The sequence below is a fragment of the Priapulus caudatus genome, unplaced genomic scaffold, assembly GCF_000485595.1.
Source record: "Priapulus caudatus unplaced genomic scaffold, Priapulus_caudatus-5.0.1 Scaffold0, whole genome shotgun sequence".
NCBI lineage: Eukaryota > Metazoa > Priapulida > Priapulimorpha > Priapulimorphida > Priapulidae > Priapulus > Priapulus caudatus.
In genome coordinates, this window is record NW_014577061.1 from 1,319,697 (window position 1) to 1,332,135 (window position 12,439).

Here is a 12,439-nt window from a genome sequence, read left to right on the forward strand (position 1 = left end):
ATCTCTTCAAACAACAAGCCTACAGGCTGCAATTGGCAATAGAGAAGCTGCACCCTGTAACCAATTAATTGCAGCAAAAAACTGGCCACCAACATCGCACAGCCACTGGCAGTGGCATACGTGGACATTGTAACATGACTGACAGTACAGAAATGACATAAGCAAATTATACGATTTAAGGAATATACCACCTTCTTTAAGCCAGATTAGCTTTTGAAATTTCACTGGCACATTGTAACGCCTCATAGCATCCAGGCATGTATAGATTCTTACTATGCAAACGCCGGCAGTCAATTCTTCTAAACAGACAGTCCAACAAATTCCATGTTTAAGCCCTCCTCTTGAGTAGGGGGCAGGGGAGGGTTAGGGGGAGGGGTGGGGAAGGGGTGGGGAGGGGGTGGTAGAGGGGAAAGGGGAGGGTGAAGGGAGGGGGCTCTAAATAGCAAAGCAGTTCACATCCTTTGTAACAGTAACAAATCCATGTTTAACCCTGCCTCTCTTGAGGGTCAAAAGGTTATCCTGACACGCTTTACTCTTCGCATGTCAGCAGAAGGACATTTCATGGTCCATTTCAAGTAAGCCATAAAATGCTAGGGTCACCGCTGAAACAAAAAGTTTTTCAATCGCTCCGTCAGACCCCATGTCCTCAGAAAATGTCTAAAATCGGCCCTGTGCCCATTGACCTTTGACGCTGTGACCTCCAATTTAGGCACGTCATGCTTTTCCTACCATGATGCTATACACCGACTATCACGAGCCTAGGTCGAGCCGTTTTAGATTTGTGCCTGCCGCCAATTATGCATTTCCCTCCTATACCTTAGTTTAAGGAGTGAATGTCGCCCTTCTTTTACAGCCTCTTGACGCATTTGACCTTTGACCCCGCAGCTTCGACAGCCCAACTCGTTTTGCCGAATCCCAACTGACGTCCCGAATATCGTGACCGTACGTCGAGCGCTGTTAAGATAATTGCTGCCCAACGTGTGACGCACGGACGGACGGCACGACGCACGGACGGTAACGGTACGATCAAGCCGATTCTACAAAGCTGCTCTGAACTATGTGCAGATGAGCTAATAAAAGCCATAAAAATGCTAGTGTCACCGCTGAACAAAAAGTTTTTCAATTCGCTCCGACAGACCATGTGCCTCAGAAAATGTCTACAATCTGCCCGTGCCTATGACCTTTGACCTGTGACCTCCAATCTCGGCACAGTGATGGCTTTCTAGAATTATGCTATACACACGACTATGCACGAGGCCTTAGGTCGGCCATTTAGATTTGTTGCGCGATTCTGCATTTCCTCCCTATACCTTTAAGTTATAGGCAGGGAATGTTCTGCCTTCTTTTACACCTCTTCAACGCTTTGACTCTTTGACCCCAGGCTTCGACATCCAACTCGTTTTCGCGATTATCCCCCCCACGTTCCGAATATCGTGACCGCGTATGTCGAGCCGTTTAGATCTTGTGCGAACTGTTGACGAATGGACGCGCGACGCACAGGACGCACGCGCATGCGATTCTACAAGCTGCATCTGACTATGTCAGATGAGCTAAAAACAAACAATTCATCACCACTGTAACAATAATACTAAAGTAATAACACTATTCGGGTCATCTTGTAGCCAGCTTGCAAGACAAGTTAATTTAGTGCATAATTTTAGTGACCACTGCCATCACCTTAGGCCACCACGACGTTAACATTTTGTGATAAAAACAAATTTTAAACTAGTTCTGTATCAGGCATATAGACGTGTTACAGTTAGCACATATGCACAGGAATTTCGTAGGAATGTTGGTAAGTTTTATAATGTCATTTAAATATACTGTGATACAATCATTCTAAGTAATCATGTAGTATAAAATTCCATAGACCACGACATTGGGTTACCTAGGTCAATCGACTGTTCATTTTTGCAACATAGTGCACAGGGATGGGCCAGAAATGAGTCAAGGGGTGCATTGTCAGCAACATCATAAATAGTTTAAAACTATCACAAGTCTAAAGTGTCACAACTTCTTCACAACACTTCGCTTCAATGTTTTAGATTTTGTGATAGCCACTAAATACTCATGATGTACTCTAACAGTACTCTTAACATTGACCATTTCTCATAGACTGTTAACAGAACTTTGTTTTGTACAGTAGCGACGAAATTTGCTAGGATTTTTTTTATTCGCGTAACTTTACAATATTTCTGTAAACGTCCAAAGAGAGAAATGTTCATAATAAGACTAGTTTTGTTTCTGACAAACAGGCCCTTGTTATGGATAATAGAGAAATGGAAAGTGAGAGAGTGAGAAAGAAAGAGAGCGAAAAAGAGAGCGGGAGAAAGGAGGAGAGAGATAGACAGAGAGAGTGAGGGGAAAAGAGAGAGAGACCGAGAGAGAGGGAAATGGAGAGAAAGACCGAGACGAGATATAGACAGAGAGGGAGAGGCGCGAGAGGAGAGAGAGCGAGAGAGAGAGGGAGAGAGAGAGCGCGAAGGGAAGAGAGAGCAAGAGCGAGATAGCGAAAGAATGAGAGAGACAACGAGGGAGAGCGAACGCGGCGATGGGAGGGTGCTCTTGATTCGTTTGCTAGTGAGTTTAGCATCAGAACACCTGCCGTCAGGTGAGCGCTGTCGCTCTGCGGCACTTGTTGTTACGAAGCGTTGAATCTGATTCACACGTACAGAACTGCTTTATGTTGTAGTTGTATTTCATAATTTATTTCCTAATTACGAACATTTTAAAGCTTGCTTTGTGTGCAGTATTGGAAGAGAATATGACTGTAGGATTGCTCTTTTTCCTCATTGTGGGATATAGGAACGATTGATCAAGATATCAGCAGTTTTGTTTGCCATTCTGCTGGAAAGGTATTATAATGTTGAGAGAATATTTATGAGCACATTAGCTCGTTTTATGTAATTGTAAAGAATATTTTTGAACAAATTATTTGACTTATGAACAATAAATTGAGCACTAACAAATTTACCTGCAGTTCAATACAAATCAATCTAATGAAGTATCAGTATATTGTGTACTATAAAGGTGCTTTGTTTTAAAAAATGAACGTTTTATAATTATATAAATGTTTGACAAAAAATCATGTATAGTGACACTTTGACATAATAATTTATTAATATTAAAATCATTTTCCCACACATTTGCTTCATGATTGATCAGAAAACAATCCTGGATAAACCTATTCTTCCGACGCAAGTAATAAAAATGGAACTTACATAAATCGATATTGTCAGTATACTGTCATTTCTCAGTGTTTATCCTAACAAGCCATCTACACTCAATCTATGCATCCGACTATCACTAGCATGATGTGTTTGACATTAAGATCACATTGGTACAATATCGTTAACTAACTTGACACAGCGTTCGTATTTACATGAGATTACATAAAATAGATTGTCAATAATAACAAAAACTAAATGCTAAACGTAACAGCCGCGATATTTCTATGACGTCATGGTGCCGCGGTAGAGAGACGTCACGATCGTTCATATGCCTGGTACACACCGCATATCGTCGTAGTCCGTCCAGAACTTCCAATCAAATTCCTCTCTGCAACGAAAAAATACATTATGGTTAGAACTACTAATTTTGATGATAGGTGAGACGATAATGCAATGTAATTTTCATTCCGTTACTATAAACACAATAATTTCTAGCTTTTTGGTTTTAAACAAGTGACATTATTAATTGAGTCTGAGTTAATATGGTTAGCAAGACGACGATAAGCTGTTACATGTTATGATGCATTTTATCATTAAATTAAATTACAATGTTAGGAAGTTAATCACAGATTGCTTCATAGCTGAGGCAGTAAGTGTATCATATGTACACAAGTTGATCGAGAACAATGTTATATGAGTTAGAGCAGGTATGTGGTTATAGGCACGAACACATGTGTGATTACAGCGTTACTTAGACGATGCCATTGTGTATCATCACTGTCACGGCGCAACATGCAACGTTACACAGCGCAATGCATTAACAAAGCAAGTAGCAAAACACATACACGGGCATATAGTAGATTACAGATACACACATGCTTGTATAGGAGAGCAGATATACAAGAATGATTTTAGGTGTGCGGTAGATTATGAAACGTTATGAATGTAGATTATGAGTGGTTAATTACAGGTATGTAGAAGGCACCGGGTGAAGGTGCGCGTGAGTATATGTGTATGAAAGATCACATGTACATGCATTTATGAGATTACAACAGACATATTCTTATATATTATTATTATAGCTTACTCTCGTAGACGTCGTTGTGGCGTGTATCGACATATGAGACCCCGATCGCATGGGCACAGCTGGTTGAGGCTATAGTCTATGCCACCGTCCGGCACGAAGCACTTGTTACCGATCTGCAGCTTCGCCTTGCACACAAACTCTCCATGCTGCTTCGCGCAGCACTGACTATTGCCGCAGTCCTTGTCGTGTTTGCACCGGGCACCTGTAATGCAACGACGATATATGCGGGTGAGATTTCACACGGTCGGATCAGCTTATACGGAGTTGTTGTGACGTCACCTAGTGGCGATGACGTTCAGCGGCGTTCCACGGCCAAACAAACGATTTTTAAATACCACGGAACAACGTCACAAGGCGAATTGTGTGTGTGTGTGTGTGTGTGTGTGTGTGTGTGCGTGCGTGCGTGCGTGCGTGCGTGCGTGCGTGCGTGTGTGTGTACGTGCGCGTGTGCGTGCGTTCGTGCGTGTGTATGTGTGTGCTCTCGACTAAACCGACAGCAAATTGATTCGTGCGTCGATCCTTTCAAACGCATCATATAGCGACAACGCTGCGTCTGTCTGTCGGGCGCCTGATTTGCGGATAGCGACGTCGTCTCCGGAAGAGAGACGACAGACGCGACGACATGCACTCTGCGTACAGTTAGCGAGCGCGCGCAGACTCATCACTTCTTTGCCCGCCTTTATTTGCGCGAGGCGCGAGTTCAAGTGGCTGGCCCAGCTCGCCGCTTGTCTGGCCGGCACGCCGTAACAAGGTGCGAGCGTACGTTTTGTCGTAAGAACAATGCTGTTTGTTAAGGGGTGGGCGAGTTGTACAACACGGCATCGGCGCCCATTTACGCCCCTATTCAGTGATCGTCACCTCGGCGGGTACGTAAACCTGACCATGAGAGGTGCACTGTCGGAGCACGCGCGATGCCACAGCGCTTCGCCCGCCACCTCTCCTGCACACCTCGTCGGCCGTTACTAATTGCAGCTCATTCTTAGAGCTGCGATACTTGTTTCTAAATACTCGGGTGTGGTTACTGAATCCAGCTGACATGTGCAGCTTTACACTTACGCGATTCTTTGACTCAACCGAACTGATCGTATATCGGAAATAAACAACTCGAAGAATATACCACACAGAAAATACCACACATTTAAGCGCGGGAGTGTTTAAGAACAACGCAAGACTGAAAACCGCTAACGTCGCCTCTCCTCGCAAAGCGATGGCAGTACTGATCAAGTACTAAATTATGTAATCCGTAACTAGTTACTTCCGTAGACTCAGATCGTAATATTGAATCTATACCCATTAATTAATATTAATTTGTATCAGTTGTATCCAAATCATTAACATTCAGATACAGATGGATAGATCGTGGAATCTTACCGACGGTTCCGTGCTCGACGACCGGTCTGCATTTGCCAAACACGCACTCAAGGCCTTTCTCGCAGTTGCCGTCTCGGCGGCAGAGGCTGGCTTCGGCGCGGTGCACTTCACATGTACCGTAGTGATGGTCGCAGAACTTGCCTTTTCCGCACGCCTTGTCGTTCTCACAGGGACGCTGCAACACAGATGATCAGTACAGCTTTCACGTAAGAATGTACAAAGAAGAAGTAGCGAATCTTTACGTAGCGTTGTAATACGGTACATCGTGTTAGCAGAAGAGAAAAAAAAGAAGAGGAAGAAGAAGAGCAAGGTACGGATGTAAGCGTAACCCATGCGTGGTGTGTTGTAAAATGTTTAACTTTAAAACCTTTTACATGAAACTTTGTGAATATGTGATTTGTATGCGTGCGCACACGAGTGTTCGCGAGGAGGCGGGCGCCGGTGTGATTTGATAAGAAGGTACGTAGTTATTCGGAAGTCGGAACGTTAGATCGAATAGCTAGCTGACGGATGTGTGTTAATAGTAGCATGACGTGCGTCCTAGCTCAGAGCTCAGGGAAAATGCCGGAGGAAAATACCCTGTAGTTGGAGAAGGCTGGAATAATCTCAAGTAGGACTCGCGCGAAATATATTGTCAAGAAGGATATATAAGGTCATATCCCAGTAAGTAAAACCATTTCAAATGAGTTAAGACGCCTAAACAGGCACTACACGCCAGTATCACACACACAAACACGCACACATACACACACACACACACACACACACACGCGCACACACATACACACACACACACACACACACACACACACACACGTTAACGTACCTGGTAGGCGACCTGGAGCTGGAGTTTCTCGCTGGTTTCGTTGCTGGCCGTGTCGGCTCGTAGGTGAGTATTCCTCGGATGATACGTCGGCTCGGGCGGCTGGCCCTGCTGCGACAACGCAGGGTTACTCCACGCCCAGCTCCAGATATACGCTCGCGTCGACGTCAGCTGAGCCAACAAGGCAACGAGCAGGATCACTCTTCTACACATGACGCACGAGGTAGGTCTTGATATTCCGCGTGATGTAATCCACACTGAACGTGCTTGTGCGCGCGCGAGAGAGAGAGAAAATCGAGCGAGTGGTAAACGAGGTGAAGGAGATTCGGTGTGATCGAGATCGAGAGAGAAAAGCAGACGCTGCGAACAGAAGCGGCTATCGCTGGCGACTACCGCAGACGAACAAGTCACGGTTGTCTATAGCCACGCACGCACTCGACCCTTCGCTGACTCCGCCGGGCTGATTCCATCGGCCGCAACAATACAGGTGTTAACAAATCTGTTAAGAGTGTTTGGCACACAATCGTCGGGGAGGGGCAACTTCGCGATGCTCTCGCTCTCCCCGGCAAGACTGGACGCTGAGTTTTGTCTACGCGCGCTGCCTATCGCCGGCGCCTCGCTGCGCCAAATTGAAGGATAAACAAGGGGAGGAGAAGTGGGCAGGCTCGCACGGCCAGAACAATATTGGTTTTCGCCCATCTACGCGTCGCGTTTTGTCCGCCGCGCCACGTCCTCTGTGCCAACCGCAATAAGTGCGACAATCGGCGCAATTGCGTGAGCGAGTTAGACTGTCCCCGGCGATCCCGTTAAGATCGGCGTTCGGTCGGCCCCTCGCTCGCGAGGCGAGAGAGCTACGGCGCCCGGCGGAAGTCAACGTCGACGGCGATGACATAATTCGTTGATTCGATTCATAATCTCACATCTGGTCGGCGGCGGAGGTACTCTTGAGCCGCGAGCGTTTTCACACGCCTTAACGAGGCTGCTGCCCGTTCGCGCACCTGTACGTACGTACACTTACCTGCGTAAATGACAGCTTTACGCACACGTACGAGAAGGTATGATCGCGCGCGACTCTAGTCTTTACGTTCACGGCGAGGTCTGTAGTTACTTGCAAGGATCTATACGCGGCAAGCTTCCGCGTAAGGTTGTCGGCAACATGTATTTTTGCAACAAATATGTCGTTCGTCAGGAGGAGTAGCGACGTCTTAAACAATTAAAAGTGTATATCAGTCCCATTCGATAATGATTCCATTCGCTATTGCTTTTGTTTCGATATGACACCAGGCGCAGCTAGACGTAGCTAGAGCGACAATTGCAGCTCATTCTTAGAGCTGCGATACTTGTTTCCAAATACTCGGGTGTGGTTACTGAATCCAGCTGACATGTGCAGCTTTACACTTACGCGATTCTTTGACTCAACCGAACTGATCGTATATCGGAAATATTCTTCATCGGAGATAAATAACTCGAAGAATATACCACACAGAAAATACCACACATTTAAGCGCGGGATTGTTTAAGAACAACGCAAGACTGAAAACCGCTAACGTCGCCTCTCTTCGCAAAGCGATGGCAGTACTGATCAAGTAAATGGTATCATGCTAAATTATGTAATCCGTAACTAGTTACTTCCGTAGACTCAGATCGTAATATTGAATCTATACCCATTAATTATTATTAATTTGTATCATTTGTATCCAAATCATTAACATTCAGATACAGATGGATAGATCGTGGAATCTTACCGACGGTTCCGTGCTCGACGACCGGTCTGCATTTGCCAAACACGCACTCAAGGCCTTTCTCGCAGTTGCCGTCTCGGCGGCAGAGGCTGGCTTCGGCGCGGTGCACTTCACATGTACCGTAGTGATGGTCGCAGAACTTGCCTTTTCCGCACGCCTTGTCATTCTCACAGGGGCGCTGCAACGCAGATGATCAGTACAGCTTTCACGTAAGAATGTACAAAGAAGAAGTAGCGAATCTTTACGTAGCGTTGTAATACGGTACATCGTGTTAGCATAAGAGGAGGAAGGAGAAGAGGAAGAAGAAGAAGAAGAGCAAGGTACGGATGTAAGCGTAACCCATGCGTGGTGTTTGTAAAATGTTTAACTTTAAAACCTTTCACATGAAACTTTGTGAATATGTGATTTGTATGCGTGCGCACACGAGTGTTCGCGAGGAGGCGGGCGCCGGTGTGATTTGATAAGAAGGTACGTAGTTATTCGGAAGTCGGAACGTTAGATCGAATAGCTAGCTGACGGATGTGTGTTAATAGTAGCATGACGTGCGTCCTAGCTCAGAGCTCAGGGAATATGCCGGGAGAAAATACCCTGTAGTTGGAGAAGGCTGGAATAATCTCAAGTAGGACTCGCGCGAAATATATTGTCAAGAAGGATATATAAGGTCATATCCCAGTAAGTAAAACCATTTCAAATGAGTTAAGACGCCTAAACAGGCACTACACGCCAGTATCACACACACAAACACGCACACATACACACACACAGCGTCTCCTCTTTCTATAATTATATAAATATAGATTATATAGTATATTATATATATTATTAATATAGATAATATATAGTAAAGTTCACACACACAACAGCCCGGTAGATAAAACAAAGCAAGGTATAATGAATAAGGGTGTTTAAAAGGATTTAAGCCCGTCAATCTAAACTTTAAACACCCTTATCTATACCTGACTTTGTTTATATATATAATATAATATATATATATAGAGACGAGAGAGAGAGAGAGAGAGAGAGAGAGAGATAGATAGATAAGATAGATATTAGATAGGATAGATAGATAGATAGATAGATAGATAGATAGATAGATAGATAGGTAGATAGATAGATAGATAGGGTAGTAGGTAGATAGATCGATAGATAATAAATAGATAGATAGATACATACATACATACATACCTACAGTACATACAATACATACATACATACATACTACATAGCATACATACCATAATACATACATACATACATACATACATTACAGTAACACTAATACATACATACATACATACATAATACATCATCTACATACCTAATAATAAATAACATACCACTACCATAACATACATAACATCCATACATACATCATCAATACATAATACACTCATACTACACTACAACAAATCATACTACATACATATATACAAAATACATACATCCCTACTCATACCATACATAATACATACATACATCCCTAACTACCACTCACATCACCTACATACATTCACACCACACAGCCACACACACACACACACACACACACACACACACACACACACACCACACACAATCAGACATACATATCACTACATATCAATAATACATAATACATACATACATACATACCTACATACATACATACAAATACATAACATACATACATACATCCATAGAAAGATTGGACTCTAGATAGACTAGATAGATAGATAGATAGATAGATAGATAGATAGATAGATAGACCAGATAGATAGATAGATAGATAGATAGATAGATATAGCATAGAGTAGATAGATAGATAGCATAGACAGATAGTAGATTACATAGATAGATATATATATGATAGATAGATAAATACATAGAGTACGATAGATGAGATAAGATAGATAGATAGATAGAGTAGAAGATAGATAGATAGATAGATGATTAGATAGATAGATTACATAGAATAGATACATGAGATATATATATATATACTACTAGATAGAATAAATAGATAAGATAGATAAGATAGATTACATAGATAGATAATAGATAGAGTAGATAGATTAGATAGAATAGATAGATACGATAGATAGATAGCATAGATAGATAGATAGATAACATAGATAGAATATATGTATATATATATATATACGATGGATAGATAGATAGAATAGATAATAGAAGATAGATAGCTAGATAGATAGATAGATAGATAGATAGATGATAGATTAATAAGATAGATAGATAGATAGTTAGATAGATAGATACATAACATATAATATATATATACTATGATATATATATATATTTATATATATAATTAGGATAGATAGATAGATAAAGCTACGCAGGGAGAGGGATGTTAGCGGTAGTGTCGCTCTAGCTACGTCTAGCTGCGCCTGTGTCATATCGAAACAAAAGCAATACGAATGGAATAGTATCGAAGGTGACTGATATGCACTTTAATTGTTAAGACGTCGCAGCTCCTCGCTCGACGAACGACATTATTTGTTGCAAAAATACAATGTTGCGACAACCTACGCGGAAGCTTGCAACGCGTATGTCCTGCAACTAACGTACACGACGCGTCGCGCGTGAACGTAAAGACTAGACGTCGCCGCGCGGATCATTAATACTTGCTCCGTTGACGTGTGCGTAAACAGCCTGTCCTTTACGGATGGCGAGTAAGTGTACGTACGTACGAGGTGCGCACGGCGAACTGGGTCAAGCAGCCTGTAAGGCGTGTGAAAACGCTCGCGCTCAAGTAGTACTCTCCGCCGCCGGACCAGATGTGAAGATTATGAATCGAATCAACGAATTATTCACTGCCGTCGACCGTGACTTCCCCGAGGCGCCGTTAGCTCTTCCTCGCCTCGCGAGCTAGACGGGGCCGGACCGAACGCCGATCTAACGGGAATCGACCTGGGGACAGTCTAACTCGCTAACACAACCAATTGCTGCCGAATGGTCGCACTTATTGCGGGTTGGCAACATGAGACGTGGCGCGGCGGACCAAAACGCGACGCGGTAGCTGAGGCGAAAACCAATAGTTTCTGCCGTAGCGAGCCTGCCCACCTTCTCCTCCTTGTTTATCCTTCATTTGGCGCCCAGCGAGGCCGCCCGGCGATAGGCCAGCGCGCGTAAGACAACTACAGCGTCGCGAGTACTTGCCGGGGAGAGCGAGAGCATCGCGGAAGTTGCGCCCTCCCCGACTGAGTGTCCAAACACTCTTAACAGATTTGTTAACACCTGTATTGTTGGCGGGCCGATGGAATCAAGCCCGGCGGAGTCAGCGTGAAGGTCGAGGCGTGCGTGGCTGATTTGACATGCACCGGTGTTACTTGTTGTCGCTTGCGGATAGTCGCCAGTCTGATAGCCGCTTCTGTTCGCAGCGTTCTGCTTCTCTCCTGCGATCTCGAATCACATCGAATCTCCTTCACCCTCGTTACCACTGTCGCTCGATTTCTCTGCTCTCTCTGCGCCGACAGCCAACGTTCAAGTGTGGATACATCACGCCGAATATCTAAGACCTACCCTGCGTGCGTGCATGTGTGGAAGAGTGTCCTGCTCGTCTGCTTGTTGGCTCAGCTGACCAGTCGACGCGAGCAGTATATCTGAGCTGGCGTGGGAGCACAACCCTGCGTTTTCGCAGCCGGCTCGAGCCGCCGCGAGTCGATCGTATCATCCGAGAATACTCACGCTACGGGAGCCGACACGGCCAGCAACGCAGAAACCACGGAGAAACCCCAGCTCACAGGTCGCCTACCCAGGTTCGTTAACTGCGTGTTAGTGTTGTGTGTGTGTGTGTGTGTGTGTGTGTGTGGGTGTGGTGTTTTGTGTTTGCGTTTTGCGTGCCGTGTGTGTGTGCGTGTTGTGTTGTTTGTGTGTGTGTTGTGTGTGTGTGGTGTGTGATGTGTGTGTGTGTCGCGTGTTTGTGGTGTGTGATACCGCGTGTAAGTTCCCTGTTTAGGCGTCTTAACTTATTTGAAATGGTTTTACTTACTGGGATATGACCTATATGATCCTTCTTGGACATATTGTTCGCGCCGAGTCCTATTGAAGATTATTCCAGCTTCCAACTACAAGGTTATTTCTCCCGCATATTCCCTGGAGCTCTGAGCTAGTGACCCACGGTCATCTAGTATAACATCACATCCCGTCAGACTAGCTATTCGGATCTAACGTTCCGACTTTCCGCTAACGACGTACCTTCTATCAATTCACACCAAAGCGCCCGCCTCCTCTCGCGACACGTCCG

At 44.4% G+C, this 12,439-nt stretch overlaps 1 protein-coding gene across 1 annotated transcript; it reads right to left on the minus strand.

Moving 5' to 3' along the window:
* Positions 1-3,037: 3,037 nt before the first annotated feature.
* LOC106807830 (dickkopf-related protein 3-like) lies at positions 3,038-7,021 on the minus strand. The gene is made up of 4 exons (XM_014810338.1): positions 6,455-7,021; positions 5,629-5,803; positions 4,258-4,459; positions 3,038-3,558 (listed from the first exon to the last, which is right to left on the minus strand). Exons 1-4 carry the CDS (start codon positions 6,662-6,664, stop codon positions 3,495-3,497), a joined length of 651 nt encoding a protein of 216 aa, XP_014665824.1. The 5' UTR covers positions 6,665-7,021; the 3' UTR covers positions 3,038-3,494.
* Positions 7,022-12,439: the final 5,418 nt, after the last annotated feature.

Excerpts from the sequence above, each read along its gene's own strand:
- LOC106807830 (XM_014810338.1), bottom strand. The coding sequence starts at position 6,664 with ATGTGTAGAAGAGTGATCCTGCTCGTTGCCTTGTTGGCTCAGCTGACG. Across the intron at positions 5,804-6,454 it reads AGCTCCAGGTCGCCTACCAG|CGTCCCTGTGAGAACGACAA; the intron begins GTACGTTAACGT and ends TCTGTGTTGCAG. Across the intron at positions 3,559-4,257 it reads CCACAACGACGTCTACGAGA|AGAGGAATTTGATTGGAAGT; the intron begins GTAAGCTATAAT and ends TTTTCGTTGCAG.